The sequence below is a fragment of the Bidens hawaiensis genome, unplaced genomic scaffold, assembly GCF_021521415.1.
Source record: "Bidens hawaiensis isolate Kalapana, Puna unplaced genomic scaffold, B.hawaiensis_p1.1 tig00038687_1, whole genome shotgun sequence".
NCBI lineage: Eukaryota > Viridiplantae > Streptophyta > Magnoliopsida > Asterales > Asteraceae > Bidens > Bidens hawaiensis.
Genome location: NW_027505575.1, coordinates 166354 through 190230, shown reverse-complemented (window position 1 = coordinate 190230; position 23877 = coordinate 166354). Strand labels below are relative to the sequence as shown.

The window sequence follows — 23877 nt, the reverse complement described above, 5'->3', positions numbered from 1 at the left end:
TCAAGAAATAAGTAAAAATTATCTTCTGCTTGTCATTGCAGGCACATAGATGGCGGAAGTCAAAATTCAGTTGTGTCGAAACCATTGAGAAAGTTTTGGCAGTAAATGAGGTGTCGATAATCTCATGTAGATAGATGTCTGATTCTTTTAATTGTTTTGTGACCTCTGTTTTGAGAGATTTTGATAATCATTGTAAGCGAAATAGTTTATTAAAAGAAGGCTACATCAATACATTCAAAGATCAAAAACTTAACGTATGCTAGGGACATCGAAGGGTGAGGGCAAGGTGGTTCTGTGCCTTTTTTAGACTCGGTTTTAAGTCGTGTCGTTTACAATTCATATTGGAATAATTTTTTTTGATGGTGACTTGATCTGAATCAGTGTACAGATGATAGTTTTTAGGCTTTGGATTTCTAATTTGAACCGTGTCTGCTTATTCAACGTGCCCAATCTGAATGTCTGAATTCATTTCATTCCGGTATGGCACTGTATAGGTTAGCTCAGGTATCCTTATTATAGTTATCTAAGATCAAACAATATATGACACCTTATGAATTTTGTATACAAATTAATGTTGACAAACAAACGTATCCAGTAAAATCTCAATTGTATGATAAGGTCTACGGAAGGTGAGACGAATGCAAACCTTTTCTCTATTTAAAGAGAGAGAGAGAGAGAGAGAGAGAGATCGCTCCAACTAAGAACACCGATTCCAAAAAATAGTGTGGTAAACTATATAAAACAAATAATATAAGTGTAGCCAAGATAGTCCTAACAAGAAAACATCATATAACAATAATAAAAGTCGGTAACTAGAAACTTAGAAGTGATGCGAAAACTTTAATAGTAACAGCTAAATGAACAAAGCACAACAAATCTAAATAAGATTTACAACAAAGCTAGAAAAAAAATCTAGAAACTAAAGATTCCATTATAAAAGATTATTAGCAAGTTTTTTTCCCTCAACCAGAAACTTTCATTAAAAAAAAAAGCACCCGCTAACAAGACCAAAAACAATAGAACCAAAGATATGACAAATTAGACGTTAAGCTCCAATAAATTTCTCCTGTCTAGCCCTACCTTGCTCGACCAAGCTTTTACAGTTTTACCCAAAGAAAACTAAGAGATTTGATTTGAACCACGAGCTTTTACAGTTGACCCACGATCCACCTTCTGCTGCTCAAAATACTTCTATTTCTTGTTTGCCAGGCACACCAACAAGCAACCAACATTATGGGTTGGAGGCTTCTTTTCCGGCTATAGAGGATGGGAGCATACTTACGAATCTCAAAAATGTCTTTCAAAGAAAAGTCGAATATTGACTGGATCTCGCACTACCTATTTATGCGTTGCCACACCAAACTAGCCACGAAACAAGACTTAAACATACGATCAGTCTCTGAAATGCAACCGCATAAGGGACACCCATGGTTAACCGGAATAATCTTCCGCTTACCTGTCTCTATGTTGTAATTGGATTCTTTTATTATAATATAAAAATCTAGTTGATAAAATCTTCCTTTTAACGAGTTCAACTGAAGTAACGCCGGTTCGCCACCAAACAGATTAACCTTAAGGGGGATCCGACTATTCTAACAATAACTTTCTGATCCTTTATCTCCCCGGGCGAAGATAAATAATCACACTTTTATGTATTAGCCTATAATAATCTCACCTTTAAAAATCACTACTAACGGTTCAACCTTTCAATTATTTTTGTCTCAATGCCCTTCATTAAAAAACACGTAACGCCTTTACGCTTTTCCGAGTTTCAAACTGTTGTTTTAGGACTTTTGATCGGAAGAAGGATACGAGCCAACTGATGTAAAACTTATCTCAAAACGATGATTCAAAAGGATTGATTTTTGTTAACTGAAAATTCAAACACCCGAATTGAAACACTGTTTCATCGTTTGGATCACCGTTTCAGGATAACTTTTACATCAGTTTACTCTATCCTTCTTCCGATCAAAATCCCTAAAACATTGGTTTAAAACTCGGAAAAACACGTAACGGTGTTAAGTGCTTTTTAACGGAGAACCATTAAGACAAAAATAGTTAAAATATTGGCCCGTTGATAGTAATTTTTAAAAGTAAGATTATTATCAGGCAATACACAAAAGATGAGATTATTTGTTCTTAGCAACGAACGTATTTACACTCTTACAAATTCTCCAAGGGGTGAATATACAAATTCTCCACCCCTCATATCACTACAAAACGTTCAATCTCGCCGGTTCGGGTGCTGGTACGGAGATCATTCACAGGCTCGGGAGCTTCTTTACACTTGCCGGAAGCAAGCTCACCCTCAGGTTCGTATTCCTCAATCTATACATACATACATACATACATATACATATATATATATATATATATATATAGCCGTTATATCATCTTCACCTTTCAAATTCACCCAATTTCATCACTCAATAATATTATTAATCACCTCAACTTTACAGCTGGTTAATCAGCACAGTTAGGTTACATGATTAATAATTACGTGTTTATTTTGTGAGTTTAGGGTTTTCGATTTCTAGGGTTTCTAATTGGGGAAACTGTAGGTTCAGATTCAATTGGATAGTTAGATGGGAGCTCGGGTTCCGGTTCAACAGTATAATTTGAGATCGGCTGATTCGTATATAGACGACACGTCTTTGCATGATCTCAATACTGTCGATGGACGGTCCGGTGAGATTATCGAACCCATGGTTGACCGTGGTGCGGTTACGGATGGGAGCTTAGATAATGAAGATGACTCTAGTGCTGTTGTGAGTCTTATGTAATTATAGAGATATATACAAATTAATTGATAAATAATAAGTGAGCCGAGCTTGAGCTTTAGAAATAGAGCTCGAAATGAGCCGAGCTCAAGCTCTCTTAGCCGAGCTCGAGCTCTCTATAAGCTAAATGAGCAGAGCTCGAGCTTAGGTTCGGCTCGGTTTGTTTACACCCATAATTATCTAAGCAGCTAATGCGAAAAAATATCGGATATTGGCCAAGGACCAATATTTGAGACATCAGTATCGCAGTGGGATATCAATAATTATAATATCGTCCAGGATTTATATATATAGCAATTTAACACTAACAGTTCAGTATACTCTTCAACCACTGACAAATCTTTTGCAACTTGCAAAACACTAACAATTGTAGCAAGATTAAGACTTAAAACACTGACATTAAACACTAAAAATTGTATATTTAGACTTAAAACACTAATATCGGATGTATCGGTGATATATCAGTCCAATATCGGTCCAATATCAGTCAATATCACTGATTACTAATATTTTGACCGATATTTTGACTGGTATTTCACATGGGGACCGATAACCGATATCCCACCGATATTGACAGCCTAGCTAATTATTATAGTATAATTTGTTTCATATGCAGGAGTGTATGCATGAAAGCTATCAGAATAGTTTACCACTTCAAGGCCATTCAAGCCTTGATACTAGTGGTTCATCAAGGGATTCATATAATATTTTATCACCCAATGGTACTGTTAAAGTTTGCACAACATGTATGCTTGTGAATTATTGCTTACTACTGAAATTAAACATTTAAGCTGCATATACTTTTATAGATATTTCGCCAATAGAAACTGCGAGAGCGAGATTTTTGGATTTTGTGGTGGATACTTTTATTGGATCACATGTTGTTGAAGTGACCGATTCTGAGACTGATATGCCTCAGTCGATGGAAGACAAAACCAGCAAGAGAAAGACGAGAGATGTTCAATATGAAGGGGACCCGCAGTATGTATTGCCGTTAATGTATGTGGCAAATATGTATGAAACTTTGGTTAATGAAGTAAATATGAGAATTGCTTCAGTTGATGGCATGCGTGAGAAGACGATTGGAGTTGCACTTGAAGCTGCTGGTGGTTTGTATAGAAAGCTAGCAAAGAAATTTCCAAGAAAAGGTATTTATTTATTTTTTATCCGATAATACTTTTTGCATATATCTAATGACAGATATTTAATGATGTATGTCATGCAGGTGATTGCACGTTTAAAAGACGGGAACTTGCAACTTCTTTTGAAACAAGGTCAAGGTTTCCTGAATTAGTGATACAAGAAGAGAAACGGGTTCGTTTTGTTGTTGTCAATGGTTTGGATATTATTGAAAAGCCAACAATAACGCATGCAGATAATTCGGAGTGGTAAGTTTCATGTGTAAACTTCAATATTATAATTAGTTAATAGAGTATGGACAATTAAATTGACTTTTTTTAATATAGGTTTAAGAGGTTGACTGGTAGAAACGATGTAGCCGTCTCTCATGTTGACTACAAGTTTTATGCCCCAAGGCATAAATATAGGCGCACGGGATCAAACTCTGTTTCAAACATTCCTGGTTTTCCAGTAAGTTTATAAATATTTCTTTTATACTTATATTAATATCGGAGTTAATCATGATTTTACCTTTATTAATTTGTTTAGACTTTTCCTGGTGCTGATAATTCTTCTCCAATGTCTGTTGCTCAAGGCTATCAAGTAAGATATGTTCCTTACTCCTTAGTAATCTTGATTTTGATTATTTGATAATATGATAAGTGCCATGTCTTTTACAACCGATTATTATATGTTGAGCAGCAGACACCATCAAAACAACAGCATATGCAAAGTCTTCCACACCAGGGTCAATTTCATATGGTGAACCCAAACCACCAATCTATGGGCCATGGTCAGTATTCTCAACACGGTCAATGTGGTTCTGAGATTGGGCACACACAGGGTCCATCTTCCATGTCTCAACAAATGGCTTGTTTACAACCACTTGGTCATCTTGGAGGTCGCTTGCATGTACTGGTGAATTTTTTTAACTCTTGGCTTTTATTTGTTGAATTGGTTTCTGGTAACTAATTAAATTGAAACATTTTTCACTCGCTTTAGTTTGTAAATTGCTTGTGATTTGGTGTTATAGCCAACGAGTCCTGCAAAGTTTTGTGATGAATGTGGTGCTCCATATTTGCGTGAAACTTCCAAGTTCTGCTCAGAGTGCGGTGTGAAGAGGCTGGGAACATAATGTTTTTAGTGGTTGTAACCTAGCAATCTGTTGGCACATGGTAGATGAACCCTGTGTGTGCAATCTCAGAACCACATTGATTGTGTTGATTTTGTTAGTATTGTTTTTACAGTTAGGACAGTTACGTGTTTTTGCGTTATGCAGGCAGGGTATATGTATATATTGTAGTAGAGTTTGTATGTATATAGTTAAATGCTTGCAACATGTATGTGCAGTTGTGGACTGGACTTCCAAGTTGTGTTTCTTGGCTAGTTGACTGGCAGCATTAGTTTGTTGTAATGTTTAGAATTATGACTTAAAAATAATTATGTTACTTTTAGTTATTATTATTGCTGATAATAAGCGAAAGCGACGAATAGAAAACCGTTAATTTATATTCGTTAAATGGTTGCAACATGTATGTGCAGTTGTGCACTGGACTCCCAAGTTGTGTTCCTTGGCTAGTTGACTGGCAGCATTAGTTTGTTGTAATGTTGTGTTTTAGAATTCAGACTTAAAAATAATTATGTTACTTTTAATAATTATAATTGTTGATAATAAGCGAAAGCAACGGATAGAAAAACGTTAATTTATATTCGTTCATAATTAGTTTATTTAAAAACCAACAAGAACAACACTTTATTTTCATGACTTCATCCATCGTTAAAGAACGGCTAAAAATATAAACTTGTTTAATAGTTCATTTAAATGAAAAGGGAAAATGTAACATGATAGTAAGTTTTAAAAGCGTTTCAATTATGTAACTAATGTAATTTTTGCCCAAACGAGGCACTAAATCTTCAAATCGAGCGTCATCGGTTTTTTTGTGCATCAAGAAAACAATTGAGGAGAAGATGTGGGGGTTAGGATTTGAAATATATGTAGTTAAATTTAAGAAATAAAAGAAACGTTAATTATATTAAAAATTTAAATTAAAAAATAAAATCCAAATCATCACTTCACATCAACATAAAAAAAAGATTTTAAAACATTTTCTCATTGAATATAATCTAATTAAAATATAAAAGTTTAATAACTTAATTGGAATACTTTTAAAATTTTAATGACTTAATTTGAACTATTAAATTTTAGTTACCATTATACAAAATTTCCCCAAATGAAAATCTTCTAAAACTTTGAAGATTAGTATTCAGTTTTCAAGATCTAAACAAATTTAATAATTCATTCAAATATTTAAGTTTCTAATCATACGAAACTATTTGATTGATTCAATATTTTCATGAGCATAAAATAATTATTAAAATAAATTGAATTTATATTTACACACAATTTATTTAACAATAATTTTTACTTCAAACGTTTCAAACCAAAAAAATCAACCATATATCTTTACAAAAACAAAATAATGTCACCCATTGTTTATAATTTCACAAAAAAATGATATCTTAAGAAACTGTAAAAATCTATCTAACTATATATATAACTAGATTTTATCCCCGTATTACGGGGATTGTTTTACATTATTTATTTTTAATATTTATATATATATGTATATTTAGATTTTAATTTTTTTTATTGTAAGAATGCCAATAATTAATATACTTGAGATTTGATGATAAAATGGTTTCACAAATAAATGATATGTTATAATCTGGTTTAAAAGCTATTATAAAATTGTTTCTTAATTATAAATAATATTTTTTTTAAATAAAATAGGATATTAATTTTTAGTATATCCCTATTTTATAGGATTTTTATATCAAATATTTTATGAGACTAATTTTTAATATAATGAGATGTTATAACCCGTTTAAAAGCTATCTGGGTTTGGTGAGATCTTTACCCGTGAATTCGGGTCAAATGCGTGAGAAACCTTCATTTACAAATAAAACAATCTGATGGCTTGGGAGAATGGCTGTTTTACATTTTTTGTTTTTTAATATTTATTTTTTGGATTTTAATTTTCTTTATTGTAAATAATATACTTAGGGTTTGATGATAAAAAGGTTTCATAAATAAATGATATATCATAACCCGTTAAAAAGCTATCTGGATTTGGTGACCCATGACCCGCTTATGTATTTTATTATAAAATTGTTTATTAATTATAAATAATATCTTTTTATTTTTAAATTGGATATTAAATTTTAGTATATCCCTATTTTGTAGGATTTTCATATAAAATAATTGGTAAAATTATTTTTTAATTTAATGAGATGTTATAACCCGTTTAAGAGCTATCTGGTTTGGTAAGACCCATACCCATGAATTTGAGTTAAATCAATGAGAGGCCTCCATTTAAAAATCAAGTAATCTGGTAGCTTCCATAAAAGCGGGGAGCGACCACGTCGCGACATGTAGGATTTTAGGGGTTTCGTTTATATATATTATAGATAAGAAAGGTTAATATACAAATTAAATTAGCGTGCTAATTGTGAAAATCAAGTAAAGTAATTACATAATTACTCTACTTGTATATATAATTACTCTACTTGATTCTCACAGTTAGCACGTTAATTTCATTTGTATTTGATCCAAACCCATATATAATTGTCTATTGACGCTGACCTGTCCCCCCCTCTCTGTTTAAGCCATTGATCATATTAATTTAACCCGGTCGGGACCCGTTTACCCATTTATATTATAACAGGTTATAACATATCGTTTATTTATGAAATACCCCCTTAATCATTAAACAATATTCGCGGGTCATTGAGTCCGCTAAATCCGGATAGCTCTTAAACAGGTTATACAATTTCATTTATTTGTGAAACACTCTCATAATCAAACCTTGGTTTAATTTCTTTCCTCTACATATTCTCGTAGTAGGTATATCATCTCCATCACCGGTTAACTTCCGATTACCACCCACCATCGTCAACCTCCACTCACATGTATCAACCACCATCGCCACCTACATCAACTACCCTTTTTCATAAGACATTTATTTTTGTTCATGTTTGTTTGTTTAAAAAAATTGTTCTTGTTCGTTTGTTTATGTTTGTTCGTTAAAAATCTAAAAAACCTACATATCTCAATTGAAAGAGAACAAACGTTAAAAAATGTAATGAACGTAACAAACTAATAAATACGTCATAAATCCAAACAAAACTGCGTCAAAAAATAAAACAAACCTCCGTAAGACGGGTGGCTCAAACTGATTTTATAATATATATTATCTACAATCTACATGACTATACAGTCACATTTTTGTTTCTGGTAGTTACAAAACATTATTTAAAACAACTCAACCGATCTACATTCGACTCGTTGATCCTCAACATATAATAATTAATAAACACATCCTTCACAGGCCTCTTCACAACTGCAATATCAAAAACTACCCATCAAACAGTAACACATTAATCTCCCATTCAACCGTCCAACCTCCGGCAATGTATAGGGCCTTCTTTGGCCCCACGTTGATCATCATGTTCACCATTAAAGACGCTTCTCATTGGTGGCATGTATTAAATGACACACCCCTTTGGCAAGATCGAATCTATCATACTATTGCTTTTCTTTATGGCCTTGTTGCTATTGTTGCAATGGTGATTATTATTATTATTATTATTATTATTATTATTATTATTATGTTCCAATTTCTGTTATTCATCTTTGTGTTTTGGAAACATAATATTTTTATTTTTGAGTTTTATGTTGCTTTTATTATTTTTGAATTTTAGAAATTAACACAAGTGTGACTTGTGATTTTGTGTTTTGTTGTAGATGCAATTGGTTCGGATACAACAAAGACTGCCGGAGTACGGTTGGACGACTCAGAAGGTCTTTCATTTTCTTAATTTTGTGGTTAATGCAGGTTTGTATATTTTGAGTGTATCATTTATGAAACATATGTTTGTGTGATGTTTACTAATGTATTATTACTGTTGCAGTTAGATGTTTAATTTTTGTTTTTCGTCGCGATATTCAAAACTTAAAACAAGAGGTTAGAATATTGTTTGAAAAACTTATTGTGTTAATTAAGTAGTGATAATAATACTTAATGTTGTATAATTTGTTTGATCAGATTCCACAACATATCTTGCTTGATGTACCAAGCCTTGCATTTTTCACCACCTACGCGCTCCTGGTGTTATTTTGGGCTGAAATTTACTACCAGGTTCGGTTAATATTATTCATGCATTATGTGATTTAAAAACATAAAACTTGGTGATTTGGTGTTGAATGTTAATGCAAGTAACCTTTGACAGGCTCGGGCTGTTTCAACTGATTGTCTTCGGCCTATCTTTTACACAGTAAATGGAATAATCTACGCAATACAGGTAAAACCGTAAAAGATATTTTTATTCAGATGAAATATGACGCGGGTAATTAATGTAACGTTTAATTTCTTAACAGATAACATTGTGGCTAATGATCTGGTGGAAGCCAGTGCGTGTTATGGTGATGCTCTCCAAGATGTTCTTTTCGGGGGTGTGTTTGTTTGCTGCCTTGAGCTTTCTGCTATTTGGAGGAAGGTACTTCATAATTTTATGTATATATGTTAAGTTCAGTATTTTTATATATTATAAATGTATAATATAATTTCACCGGTTGCAGGCTCTTTTTAATGTTGCAACGATTTCCTGTGGAATCAAAAGGCCGGCGAAAGAAGTTGCAGGAGGCATGCACATATACGTTAAACCGTTTTTATCAAATTGATCAATTATATCTATGTGTGTGTGTGTGTGTGTGTATATATATATATTATAACATGATATTTTGATTTTTTTTTCTTCATTCAGGTTGGATATGTCACAAGTATCTGCTTTACATGTTTCCTCATAAGATGCATCATGGTAAGTCGGCATTTCGTTGCTAAGATTGTTACATGAACATATTTATATTCATTTATACTTATTTTATTATCATTTTTTGATGGTTAGATGTGCTTTAATGCATTTCATAGTGTTGCCAACCTGGATTTGTTGGAACATCCTGTTTTGAACTTTGTATACTACTTGGTAAGCTTCCTTGCTTTAATTCAATGTGTCTTATGCCTAGTTCTTTGCGACGTTTTTCTGCGACTCATAATTTTCATTTAAACAGTCGGTGGAGATATTACCTTCAGCTCTAGTTCTCTTTATTTTGAAGAAGTTGCCGCCTAAACGAGGGATAAATCAATATCACAATATACGCTGAGAATATTATGAATTCGTGATGATGTGAAATGAAGAAAAGATTTCTTTAACGGAACTGGTTTTTCTATTGAAATGCAGGATATGTCCAGAAGCTGAATCCGTGGAGTGCGAAGATTTTGAAAGCTTGTAAAAGAAACTGATCTCTCATCTGTAGTAATAAAATATTGAAAGATTTGTTCCTTAATTCAATAATTCGTATTACAATACAAAATACGAGTACAAACATGTATATATAGGAGTAGAAGTGGAAGACAGTAATTAAGAAACTTAAGGACGTAAGCACATGTTTAACACGTTTCTCTTAAAACAAATTTAGTGTCAGATTATAGCAAAACTGGATTTGCAAATATTTAGTTGCGTTTGTGTTCATCTCATTGCCAAAAATCACCTTTTCCCCTTCCTCATGTTTACTTATACCTTATGTGGATATATTCTCATGCACTCACACCTTCAATTTGGACATTTTGATTTACCCACTGAGGAGAAGACGAACATAAGGGGATACAAGTCAATCGTCTTTGTTTCGGTTGGGACCGACGGTGTTGAAGTCGTTGGTGGGGATAAAAATTGAAAATGGTGAGGAAGAGGGCGTTGTATGTTGGCTCAATTATTGTTTGGCCCAAGTGTAAAGCCCAGCCCAAGAATTATTAGGGTTTATTATATTTGGTAATGTCTTGACTAGCAAGTTTGGTTAGTCCATATAAGCCGAGTTATGGTTAGACATTAGAATAAGTGAAGTTGGTGTAACCAAGTTAGGGTTCATCAAAAGTCAAACCGAGTTAGGGTTTGAGATATTGTAATCAGTTTTTTGAGTGAGATTTTCTGATTAAAATAAACGAGAGTTATTCGTTTAGTTCGTGTTTAATTATCGATCTGGGACTTGAATTGGTATCAGAGCCAAGTTTAAGAAATCGATAATCGAGTTAACTTTGATCGGCGGTGAGGCGGATCAACGGTGTCACACCCCAACCTAAGGCGGAAATGCCGGGGCGTGAACCGATTGCTTACAGCTCGAAGATACTATCATATATAAAATGTGACAATATCTAATTAATTATTTGATTCAAATGATATACGATATTCAATTACAACAATACAATTTAAATAAATAAATATAGTCAATTGAATTTAAATTTGTCTTCAATATAACCAACCCTAAAGTCTTTCTAAGTGTCCATCCTTCAACTCAGGCAACCTGCATATACGTAGAAAATAGAGTTTTGGTCAACAACACATGTTGAGTGAGTTTACCACCAGTTTTGTAATAAAATAAGAATAATATAATAAATAAGCAAAACGTAATAAATGCAGCAATGAAATCAAACCATAAGCATGTAAGTTGTCGATTAAACCATTGCCAAACGAATCGGGCGCTAGTGAATCAACCATAAGCATATAAGAATAAGACCGTTGCCAAGCGAATCAGGCGGTGGTCAATAGAATGAGAACCCTCTACAAGGGGATATGTCAAACGAATAAATACAATAACACATAAGCACATAAAAAGTAGATTTGATTAATCACGCACAATTACACGTTTGCTATTTTTGATATGTATGTATATATAGATATGTATGTATAGTATTATATACGCATATGTCCCCAAAACGTTTATGAAAATCGAGTAAAATAGGGGAATGATAAAACTCACCTGGTTGAATAAGCCAAACGGGAATGTTTATGACAAGAAGGTGGAAATCACACTCTTCGAGAATTATCGACAAGAATCCTAATTAAATGATATTACGAGTGAATTATAATGATATAACATGTATAACGAATTTAAGATTTTGATGTGATTTGAGTTACAATTATGATTTGGTATGTTACGGATTAAACGATTGATCTCTACGGATTATTGTTATCATTTTAATTATAAAAATCATTGTTTGTTATAAAATCCGGTTTACGAATAATTAGTTTAAATAAATATGGATTGAGATCTATTTATAATAATAACCATTTAAGTATATAATTGTTATAAAATTTATATTTTAAAATCCTTAATGAATTTCGATGGTAAAAATATCATTAACACTTTTAATCATGCTTAATACATTTATTATAATTCTTGTTTTAAAAAGATTAATATATATATATATATATATATATATATATATATATAAAATAATTATGAACAATTTTATAAAAACGTTTTTAACAATGAGAAACATCAATAGTGGTGTTGGTTTTAATAAAATAATGATGGTTTAATAAATAAATATATACTTATAATACATACACATATATATATACACACACACACACGAAAACTTGTATCGAAACCATTTGACATGAAACGTTAACTTATGATGTCGGTATAAATAAAATATTGTTATTTAATAAGTAATATTAATTATAATATATTATATATCAATAAAACAAGTTTTAAACCCTTAAATAAAAAAAATATCAAAAGACTTGGCCTAGCTGGGACTCGAACCCGGGTGGCAGCAAGCCTGAAATTTGAACACACACACACCATCCAACTGAGCTGGTGTGTCAGTTGTTAAACAATATGAAACTAGTAACATATATACAGAATCCATTTAAACCCAAATTGATTAGAAACCCTAGATTCTCAATTGAACAATTTGTTATTCGTTTGTTTAATTAACATTAGGGCTATTGTAAAGCTCAACAAGAAGAACAAAAACATATAATTTATTACTTAATACGATGATTAAACGCAGGTTAATTTTAGCGTAACAGGGCCGGCTATAAGGTCGACGAACAAGTAAATCCAGACTTCGGCAATCCAATTAATCTTAGGGGTTCAATAGGCGCTGGCATGAGGGACTTGTAGAGGGAATTAATTGAATTATATTCAACCCTAGCGTATATATTTGATTCTTGGTTAAGTCGGTTCTTGATATATCAATTATACGTAATGCTTGATCTTGTTTCCTAATTAACTAAGACGGTTAGGCCGTAAATGATACGGGGAATCATATACGCGATTAAATTCCTAGTTTAGATTGAAAATTGTGGTTCAAGCAACTAAACGGGTCACGGTTTTGGGTAGATGGATATGGTTTACGGGTCTGGGTTCAGGGACCAAAGAGGAATAAATTTAATTTATAGAATTTGTACTTTGGTCCTTATAGATTGAAGGTGGGAACGATAGAGGATTTAAGTTGGGTTTTTGGGTTAAAAGTGTACACTTTTCAAAGTTGAATATATATTAAATAGATATAATAAACAAATAATAATTATATAATAATTACTCGATAAACGCGATAATTTTCGATGTTAAAATTTCCCGAGTTTAAAACGGGTCAGGTTATGAGTACCAATTACGGGTTTGGAAAATCCGAGTTGTTACAGTCTCTCCTACTTTAGGGAATTTCGTCCCGAAATTAAGGAAAACCACAACATTATCGTTCTTTAAACAATTAATCTTTTTAATGAAAATATCATAACATAGAACTTTTAATAACCGAAGCAGCGCTTCAAATGACAATCCGGTAAGGGCACTTATATATAGGATGTACCAGCGGCGTATCCACCATGTCCTTATCATTCCATCATTTGTACCGTCACCCAAGCTACCTTAGGTTCTAAATCATGACACATAATTGTATGTATTATGATTTCCATGCGAGGACGTGAATAATTATGTATGCATCTATAATTACTCTTATCGTCGGATGGTCCGCATAATTCGTTTCATCATGTGGTTTATAAAAAAAATTTAAAATAAAATTTTTAAGAGGAAACAATTGTTTTGATAATTCTAAATATAATTTCACATTATAATTAACAAATGATATAGTTGAATTCATAAAACCGTATGATTTCGAAAACATCTTTTGCTTTTAAAGTAAAATTTCGAAAACTGAAGAAAATAGGTTTGATGATTTAGATGTTATTAAGATAATCAAGAATAAGATAATGAGATAGAGATACAAGATCCTAATAGTTTAATTTTGATAAAGGAAACTTTATTCATAGAATGAAATACTTAAAGAGTTCAAATTGAAATCATCAAATGTCGCGAATAGCTAAAGAGTCGATACAATGCAATAATGAAAAGATGAGATAATCTTAAGATAGGAAAACAACAAAAATCTTTAGAGTCTTCAAGCATCTTCAGCCACGGTAGATGTGATTCACTTGCCTTGGAGCACTTGAGGTAGTTGAATCCATAATAACTTGAGCAGTCGATGCAGGTGGATATGGAGTAGGTTGAACTTGGAAAGACGACACTAGTGAGGTTTGGGTGGTGTAGGCTTGGTAAACTTGAACTTGCGGGTATGGAGTTGGATAAGGGTGAGTCATATTGGTGATAGGAGTTTGCAGTGGATATGGTTGATGGGTCGGGACTTGAGAAGCATTAGGTATGTAGTAGGGTGCAATCCTATCTTAAGATTGGTGAACATTGGTTTGGTGAGGGCACATATTGCGAAAATGACTAGGATCTCCACAATGGTAGCAAGCACGGGTAGTAGGGGGTTTAGGAGTAGATGGCGTACGACAAACATTTGCAAGGTGGCCATAACGATTGCATTGGGTACAAAGATGGCACAAGGATTGGATCGGATGATGATAGTTACAAATAGAGCATAATGGGTAAGGTCCGGTATAGGGTTTCTTGTTAGGAGCATTTTGGTTGGAGGGTGAAGGGTTGGTTTGGCTAGCAGCGTTGAACTTACGTTTGTGACAAGAATAGTTGTCATTGCGCGAAATGGGTTTGGGTTTAGCCTTAGCAGTAGTTAAGGATTTGGCTTTGGATTTTTCAGAGGTAGGGTCAGAGTCAGCGCGAGGTAGAGTTCCATCTTCAACAGGGTCATCGGGACGTGAGGTAGCAAGAGCAATAGCTTCCTTGAATTCCTCCCATGGCATACTCGTAGCAATCCCAAGCATAGCAGCAGCAATCTCCTTAGTGATCCTAGCAGTCAAACGGTGATCACGGGCAGCCGACGGACGATGTTGATTACGACTATGGTTTCCTAAGGAAAACATCCTGTGAGGTCCAAGAATGAAAATGTGTAAGATGACAGGTGAGTTGTAGGAATGAGTTGATATGAAATTATGGGGATGCGTATATGTATGTATATGAATTAGTACTAGTGAAGACTCGAGGGCGAGTCAAGAATTAAAATAATATGTATGAGTTTGAAGCATTTAAGTAAATGTTTTATAGAATTTTCCAAAAATGAAATAACCAATCATATCAAATGAGTTGACCTCCCATGAGCTTTCTATGGCAATTTGAATTGCCCAACTAAATAAACAACATAAAGTTTGTGAATTGGCCTCCCATGAGCGTTCCATGACAATTTGTTGGCCCAATTCAAATAACGAGTTATAAGTGATGTGTGTTTGGTTCTGAGAGAGATTCAGAACTAGGCAAGAACTTGTTTCGAAGGCAAAATTGAAGCAGGCTGTCTGATGTGCTAAAAGTAGTTTAATATTATTAACTAAAATTACGCTAATCTAGACACTAAGTAATACTCTAGACTCTCTAAAACTCGACTAAACTACTAACCGGCAAGTGAACCGATCGACTCTAGTAAATCTAAGTAAGTCCGGATATCGAACCCACGAGACTCTTTTAATTACGTAAACTAGCTAAATTAGACTCCACTACAGACACGGCTATTTATTTGTTATTTGTTACTAATAAACTAATTTTAAACTAATTAAAACTAATTAAGAAAACTAAAGACGACTTAAATTTAGAACTTGGACTTAATTCAGATGATGATGAGATAACTACCTAGGCTAGAATCCCCTAAATTTTAGTTATTAATTAATCGGAAAAATATTTAGTTATGGACTGGGATCGTAAAATAGACACCTAAGAGAAAACCCAAACAGGACCCCTGACCCTTCTAAAGAGACACCTATGGGTTTCTAATAAGTTTTAATGCACACAAGTATTAAAAATCAAGTTTCCTTACGGTCACCTAATTATTTATGACTTAGTTCCTTTATACGAAATCCTACCTTACAGCGCGGAAATCAAAGACAGTTTAATATATTTAATTGATTCAATAGACAATAATTAAATAATCAAACCTAGACGGATTCCTTATGAAGAACTAAATCTAGCAAGATCAAATAATAAAGATCTAACAATAACCTAGCACTTTACAGATTTAGGTTAGCAGTATTATTAACTAAACAGATTTAGATTTAGATTTAGGTTTATTTAATTAATAATTATTATTCCTATGATCTAATCGCGAATCAATCATAAAATAGTCAAAAACACAAAATAGATGACCTAATAGCAACCTATCATAATGACAAACAATAATCAAGGCAACTATGGAATAATAACAATTAATCAAACAATCCTAAATATCCATACGCATTAATTTAATATAATTAAACCTTTTACTAAATCATAAAACCATAACGATAAATAAATCCCAAATCAAAATACAACGTCAAAATAGGTTCATCATAAACATAGGCAGTCTATAATGTTTAGCCTAACATCTTAGGTTTAAACAAAACAATCAAATAAGAATTCATGGCGGATATAAAAGACGAAAGAAAACAGAAGATAAAACCCGTGTTCTTCGTTTTCAACCAATACGCGCACCACCGGATGATTCTTCAACTCCAAAGCCTTCAAAAGTTGCAATCCTAAGCCTTGGAACTCCCAAAATTTGTATGGCTCTTCTAGGGTATTCAGGTTATGATTAGGGTTAAGTTTATGGGTGTTTATATAGACTTTCAAGGCCCATAAACTTAAAATTAGTAGAAGATTCGGGAAATCTGAGCCCATAAATTTAATACTTGTAGAAGATTCTAGAAATCTTAGCCTATAGACTTAATATTTGTAGAAGATTCTAGAAAACTGAGCCCAAAGTGCCGCGCGACGGGCCTTTTCCCATTTTGCTTATTTTCGCCCTCTTTTCGACATGATTGTAACTCGAAACCTAAAATATTCAAATGAATTAGTAATATACAAATTCTAATAAAAACCAAACGAAAACTAATAAAATATTATATTAAATATACAAGGGATTTATATATATTTGGCCTTATATCACTGTCGCAAATTTATTCCCGGTGCCGTCGTTTTACGATAACAAGAGTTTTGTTTTTTTATGGCAGGTTCTAGTGGTTTTACACGTGTTCGGTTTTTCGAGAGGTATTCGTTAACCGGGTTTGCGAACAAGTAGGTTCGTGTCTGAAAAGTTGTTCAAGACTGTTTGGCTTATATTTGTTTCAAAGAAGTGGAGCAAAGGGGTTCGATGTCAATGGCAGGTGACGAAGGAAGACCGGTAATCCAACCCAAAGTAAGTGGGGGGATTTCGTTACAGGTTCCAAAGCTGAATGGAACTAATTACATCACATGGGCGATTGTAGTGGAAGCGATTTTGGACGATCAAGACCTATGGGATGTTGTTCAACCAAAAGAGGGTGCGGTTATTGATGCGAAGAAGAATAAAACGGAAAGATCGTTTTTGTTTCAAGTGGTGGATGGTGATATTCTTCTTCAGATTTCTCAATACAAGAATGCCCGAGATATATGGACGACTTTGAAAGCACGGTATGTTGGGGCCGAGCGAGTTCAAAAGGCTCGACTGCTAACTTTGAAAAGTGAATTTGAGAAACTCAAGATGGCGGAAAACGAGACTGCTGACGAGTTTGCGGGAAAAATAACAAGTTTGGTTTCAAAGGCAACAAGTCTAGGTCATGTGTTCGAGCAAGATGTCTTGGTGAATAAGTTATTGGATGCGGTTCCAGATAAGTATTTCCAACTTGTAGCCTCAATAGAGCAAAGTGTTGATCTCGATAGTTTGATGTTTGAAGATGCTATTGGAAGACTTAAGGCATTTAAGGAACGTCTACGAGGGAGAGAACGAGTTTCAAATACACAAGGTCAGTTACTTTTTAATCGATCGAAAAGTAGTTACAAAGGTAAGTTGTATGATCAGTCCAGTAGTCGAGGTAAGGGTTGGCCGAGTTCAAAGGGGCGTGGAAGAGGCCGTGAAACCGGAGGTCAAGACCGAGAGGATGAGGATCAAGATGGTTGTGAAAACCGAGGTGGTCAAGATCGTGGGTCAAGTCATAAGGGACAAAGAAGAACCAATGATCGTCAAAGGGGAAGAAAGGATAGATCACAGGTTCAGTGTTACCGTTGTGATGAGTTTGGTCACTTTGCGTCTATGTGCCCGGAACGTATGAAGAAAAAGGAAGAATCTAATTTGAACAAAGTTGATGATTTTGATCCATCTTTGTTTATGATAAAAGGTGATCAGAAAATGGTTTTTCTGAATGAAGACGGGGTGATTCCAAAGCGTTTCGAAACCGAGCCGATGGAGAAAGATGTTTGGTATCTCGACAACGGAGCATCGAATCACATGACGGGTAATAAAGCGTACTTTTATGAATTGAATGAACACGAAATGGGAACGGTGAAGTTCGGAGATGAATCTTGTATTGATATTCGGGGAAAAGGGTCGGTCTTAATTGAAGGGAAAACGGGAGAGCAGCGCCTGTTGAACGATGTCTACTACATCCCGAGCCTACAGTGCAATATCATAAGTCTTGGTCATGCAACGGAAGGTGGATGCGAGATTCACATGAAACATGATTTGCTAACCATTAAAGATGATACAGGTAAACTTTTGATGAAGGTGACAAGGACCAAGGACCAATTGTACAAGATTGGTCTCAAGATAGCAAGTCCCGGTAAACGAGCTATCATTGGAATGAAGAATTTTGCAGGTCGGGATCTTCAAAGTATTGGATTGAAAGAAGACAAGCCATGTACGAGTCAGATTCCAATCAAAGATCCAAGTTCCAAAATTCAAAGTCCAATGAAGGGAGTTCAAGAAACTAAAAGCGCGGTCAAGAAAGAGATTCAAGCCCAAGGGAAGGCGTATAATGATCAAACGAAGCAAGTGTTACTTCAAGCCAAGTGGAGCCCAAAGAACATTGCAAGAGATCAATAAAAGCCTCGGGAAACTCAAGAAAAGGATGACAAGCGTGAAGTTGAAGATCCGCCAATTTCGAGTAGGAAATTAGGGGGTGAGTCGGATACAACAATTGAGGGGTGATTGTTGGCTCAATAGTTGTTTGGCCCAAGTGTAAAGCCCAGCCCAAGAATTATTAGGGTTTATTATATTTGGTAATGTCTTGACTAGCAAGTTTGGTTAGCCTATATGAGCAGTTATGGTTAGACATTAGAATAAGTGAAGTTGGTGTAACCAAGTTAGGGTTCATCAAGAGTCAAACCGAGTTAGGGTTTGAGATATTGTAATCAGTTTTTTGAGTGAGATTTTCTGATTAATATAAACGAGAGTTATTCGTTTAGTTCGTGTTTTATTATCGATCTGGGACTTGATTGTAGTAAACTATAATACTTTCCGGTCTTTCGTACATTTCACTTTCTAAATGCAGCTTCAGTAACCTCTCATCATTTGTTAAATTCCTTCAACACTCAATGCTCTCGGTGTTAAAACAATCGAACAAGTTTGTTTAAGCTCTATTTGCCGTCTTTAAACATTTCAGTGCTTTTTTTATTGTTATCATAGGCTCTTCCTCTTTGTTCAGTTAATTATTATAGTTAAAATAAAGTTAAAGGGCATATGAATTAAAATCAGTTTTGAAATGAAGTAACTTGTAATAAATAAATAGACTCCATTAAAAATCTTTTTTCAAAAGGACTACTTTCTATGCAACTTCAAGGAAATAGTAAGTTATAATAAAACGAGAAGAGTACGTAATAGATGGAGAACCGGCGACTTTGACAAAATGACATGAAAACGAAAAATAAATTAAAAAAAATGAAACATAAAAAGAAAGTCAAAAGTTTGGTTTGAAAACAAACCAAATCATATGTATGGCTTGAAATGCATCATGTAGAAATGCGAAGGGAAAATTACCAAAAAAAAAAAAAAGAAGTCGTAGTTGATAAAAAATTTCAAAAATACACATAAAAAATTGTTCATCAAAGAAGCTAGGTCTATTTTTTTTATTCCTCACTTGTTGCCTAGCGGTAGGAGACTTGAATTCTTAGGTGGAGGCCTAAGGTTGATCATCATTTATGTCACTTTGTGTGGATAATGACAATAAAAGATTTGAGCTAGGCATTGTGTAAAGGTTATCAGTTCGAACCCTGAGTCCACCCGGATTTTCGTATCACCGTGTGTTAAGCCTAAGAGTTCTACTCGTCTAATGGCACAACGACTGTCAAGTGACAGCCAACGGTATGGTTTCCCGGGGAACGCTCAAGTCAAACTTTAAAAACCAACGTGAGTCCGGTTAAGACAACATAATCTGGTCAGAGTAGGGCAATATTGGGCTCTTCACATTTGAAGAGTACGGTGGTCTAACACGCAAGAAAGTCACAGTTCAAAAGAAATAAAGAAATGCTAGCCCTATTATCTTTCAATCAAAATTCGTTACATCAGCTACGCCAGATCAACTGTTTCCACTAACCGGTAAAAATCGATTAAATTCATTCCCACTCAAATCAATTGGTGATTGCAATGCGTGCATTCGTGAAACCTTTTAATCCTCTTACGTCGTTGGAATTGCATGTTGAAATCACATGGGAACCTGACTTGGTAGGGAGAGAAAAAGATCGAATAGCCGTAAACACTACAACCATCTCATGGAAATTAATAAAAGAAAAGAAGAATATGGAAATTTGTTGTTAGTAGTCAAACAGGTAGGTCACAACGCGCTAGTAGTTAAAACGGGTAGGCCACGACGCGTAGTAGATAAAACGGGTAGGCCGCGACGCTTTACAGTTGGATAATTAACTCGTCGTCTTGATAATCTAACAGGTCGTCGACGACGAGATAGCTTGCGGACAAATCTGGAAACTTGAATTAGGAGGGACATATTTTAAATCTTTTTCAATAAAGGGCCATGTTGAAAAGTTCCCCTTTTGTATGAGAGTTTATTATTAAAGAAAATTAGAAAAATGGTCATGTACACTTAAAAATTATCAAAGTCTCCCGTTGGGCGAGTACGACGACACCAACCTCATACCTCTAACATGTGCCCATTTATATTATATTCACCACTATAGAATAATATACATGATAAAAGAATGAGCCAATCTATATATACAATAGAGGAGTCAATATAAATAATCTAATCACAACCAACATATATATATGCCAGAATACTTTCAAGTAAAAACAACTCATGTTTAATACGTTCTGCTCAATGCTCAATTGTCTTGATTCATGTAATGAGATCATTATAGCACACATTTAAGGCCAATAGAACTTGAACAATGCAACATTTACAACTGGGCATCATAATATATTTACACCATTATCACATTTCAACCCATTGATTACGGAAGAACACAAATTGAATTTACTCAAATTTATCCATTTTTAATGTTCCCCGAATTCTAGGAACAAGTAGCAATGATATGACAGTGAGTAAGAAACCAAATCCAAACCCAGTGAACACAAGCAAACGAAGGATGGAGAATCCATCATCATCATCATATCCATCCTCATATTCTGGAGTCTTCGAGTCTTGATTTTTCTGGCATTTCATAATTGAAAGATCACTACATAAACCGGGGTTTCCTTCAAAGCCAGAGTTTATAAAGGTAAGAAGTTGGCCTCCAGTTGGAATAACTCCCTTTAGATCATTATACGCGACACTAAACTTGGACAAAAAACTTAGTTTCTCCAATGAGGGAGGGACTGGTCCTATTAAATTATTATAGGACAAATCCAGCGTCTCTAAGTCCCTCATACCTGATAAAGAACTCGGAATTGTACCTGACAAACGGTTGTGTTTCAAGTCCAAAACATGCAGTTTTTTCAAGTTCCCAAACTCGGGCCAGATTGGTCCAGTTAGAAGGGTGTCACCGAGGTCTAATAGTGGCGGAATCTCATGATCTGATTGTACTGTAATTTTGACCCCCTATTGCTCATGTTACTATTCTTGAAGAAGGGGAAACCCGGTGAGGCTTCTGCTAGTGAGATATCTCTTGAAATCAAGCTTTGTAACTGTGTTATATTCTTGGGTATCTCTCCGGAAAAGCTATTGTATGATAGATCCAAGTAAAAGAGAGACTTAAAATCGCCTAAATAGGCAGGAATCGTTCCCGTCAAGTGGTTATAAGACAAATCCAACAACTGCGCGCAGTTGTGTTAAACTGCTTAACCATGATGGAACGCTACCTGTGAGCCCACAATTGGTGATAACTAGAGCTTTGAGAGCCTTGAACTGTAGATCATCGATGGCAGCTGTTCGGCGTAAAAGTTCATAGTGAGAACCAAAACAGTTAAATTAGGGCAGTGTTGGAGGATTTTAAGAGTTGATGAGAGGTTAGTGAAGCTGCAATTGAAAAGTGAAAGGTAAGAAAGAGACTCAAAGTTCTTAAAACTTTCTGGAATTTGGCCTGTGAATTTGTTTCTTGCAAGATTTAAAGCTTTTAATTTGAGGCAAGATGCAACATTTGCAGGAAATGTACCAAAAAAGTTATTACTGCCCAGATCAAGGGAAGTAAGGTTGACCATAATTGAGCAGTTAAGATCGATATGACCATCTAAAGAGTTGTTTCTCAAGTTGAGAAAAGAAATAGATCCAGAATTTGACAACGATGGAGGTATTCTACCAGAGAGATTATTAGAATGAGCCGAAAAGTAACTTAACTTCGGAAAGCTATGAAAGAAATCAGGTATATTTCCTGAGAACATGTTGGCCAAAACATCCAGACGGACCAGTTGACTGGAAGAATTACCAATTCCGGATATGGAGGTGAACTCGTTGTCATCGAGAGTCAATTCCTGCATTCTTGGTAATCTGAGTAAGAAGTCCGGTATGATACCAGAAATAAAATTAGATGCAACAGAAAGATGTTCAAGAAAACTGCAATTCTCGATTTGTGTTGGAATAGTTCCAGTGAAATAATTCACCGCAAAATTAAGGACTCGAATTCCCCTGGAGTTAGCACATAAATCAACCGGAAGCAAACCCATAAAGTTATTATCAGAGATGTCTAATTCTTGAAGCGCAAGCAGATTTATGCTAACCGGTAAAACTCGATTAAATTCATTCCCCCTCAAATCAACTTTTTCCAAATGAATGAGATGACAAAGGGAACTTGGAAGAGGTCCCGAAAGCAAATTGTTTGAAAGATTGAGTGTTGTAAGCTGATCTAAATAGGAAACTGAATCAGAGACCATACCATGTAATGTTTTATTCGGGAGTTGTAATCCAATGATCCTACCAGAAGACGAATCACAAGTGGTGCCTACCCAGTTGCCGCAATAAGAAGAGGACCATCCAACGATCGGTGATTCCAATCCTTTCATGAAACCCGCTAAGCCTCTCAAGTCGTCGGAATTGCATGTCAGATTCTGTGAAGTTACAACAACCTGACTTTGTAGAGAGATCAAAGCAAATACCAATATCCCAAAAACTACATCCATTTGAGCAATGAAGATTTGTGTATGAAATCTTGTTTAGTAATAGTATACAGCGAGTGAGTGAAGTATTAACTTACTTTCAAAATGGCTTGATTGAAATTTGAAAGTGATGGATGTAGTTTCTGTTATCAGCTACTCTTGTTCGATGGTTCTTTTTAGCAGGAAAAACAAGTCAACGGTTTTTTTTTTTTCTTTTTCTTGGAGAGGTTATTATTTTAGTTTTTAATGAAAAAGTTACACTTTTGGTCCCTTCTGTTTGGGGAAAGTTGTGGATATATCTCTAATTCAATTTTTTTATGAATTTATTTCCTGGGGGCACCATTTGCCTTCAATAATGGTCTGTCTCTCAAAGTCTCAGACTAAACAATGTATGGATTTAT

At 34.5% G+C, this 23877-nt stretch overlaps 2 protein-coding genes and 1 pseudogene across 2 annotated transcripts; 2 read left to right on the top strand and 1 right to left on the bottom strand.

Moving 5' to 3' along the window:
• Nucleotides 1–2235: 2235 nt before the first annotated feature.
• Nucleotides 2236–5242, top strand: LOC143614037 (uncharacterized protein At2g02148-like). Its single transcript, XM_077087589.1, has 9 exons — nucleotides 2236–2312; nucleotides 2562–2768; nucleotides 3397–3502; nucleotides 3590–3928; nucleotides 4006–4168; nucleotides 4247–4370; nucleotides 4449–4502; nucleotides 4602–4817; nucleotides 4933–5242. The coding sequence occupies exons 2-9, from the start codon at nucleotides 2586–2588 to the stop codon at nucleotides 5032–5034; spliced, it is 1287 nt and encodes a 428-aa protein (XP_076943704.1). The 5' UTR covers nucleotides 2236–2312; nucleotides 2562–2585; the 3' UTR covers nucleotides 5035–5242.
• Nucleotides 5243–8369: 3127 nt separating this feature from the next.
• Nucleotides 8370–10119, top strand: LOC143614038 (tobamovirus multiplication protein 3-like). The gene is made up of 10 exons (XM_077087590.1): nucleotides 8370–8525; nucleotides 8704–8794; nucleotides 8871–8923; nucleotides 9005–9097; nucleotides 9189–9260; nucleotides 9337–9455; nucleotides 9538–9601; nucleotides 9723–9776; nucleotides 9864–9941; nucleotides 10027–10119. The coding sequence occupies exons 1-10, from the start codon at nucleotides 8370–8372 to the stop codon at nucleotides 10117–10119; spliced, it is 873 nt and encodes a 290-aa protein (XP_076943705.1).
• An 11303-nt stretch (nucleotides 10120–21422) lies between these two features.
• On the bottom strand, nucleotides 21423–23500 carry LOC143614050 (phytosulfokine receptor 1 pseudogene; annotated as a pseudogene).
• Nucleotides 23501–23877: the final 377 nt, after the last annotated feature.

Excerpts from the sequence above, each read along its gene's own strand:
- LOC143614037 (XM_077087589.1), top strand. The coding sequence starts at position 2,586 with ATGGGAGCTCGGGTTCCGGTTCAACAGTATAATTTGAGATCGGCTGAT. Across the intron at positions 3,929-4,005 it reads AAAGAAATTTCCAAGAAAAG|GTGATTGCACGTTTAAAAGA; the intron begins GTATTTATTTAT and ends TATGTCATGCAG. Across the intron at positions 4,503-4,601 it reads CTGTTGCTCAAGGCTATCAA|CAGACACCATCAAAACAACA; the intron begins GTAAGATATGTT and ends TATGTTGAGCAG.
- LOC143614038 (XM_077087590.1), top strand. The coding sequence starts at position 8,370 with ATGTATAGGGCCTTCTTTGGCCCCACGTTGATCATCATGTTCACCATT. Across the intron at positions 9,456-9,537 it reads TTTCTGCTATTTGGAGGAAG|GCTCTTTTTAATGTTGCAAC; the intron begins GTACTTCATAAT and ends CACCGGTTGCAG. Across the intron at positions 9,942-10,026 it reads TGAACTTTGTATACTACTTG|TCGGTGGAGATATTACCTTC; the intron begins GTAAGCTTCCTT and ends TCATTTAAACAG.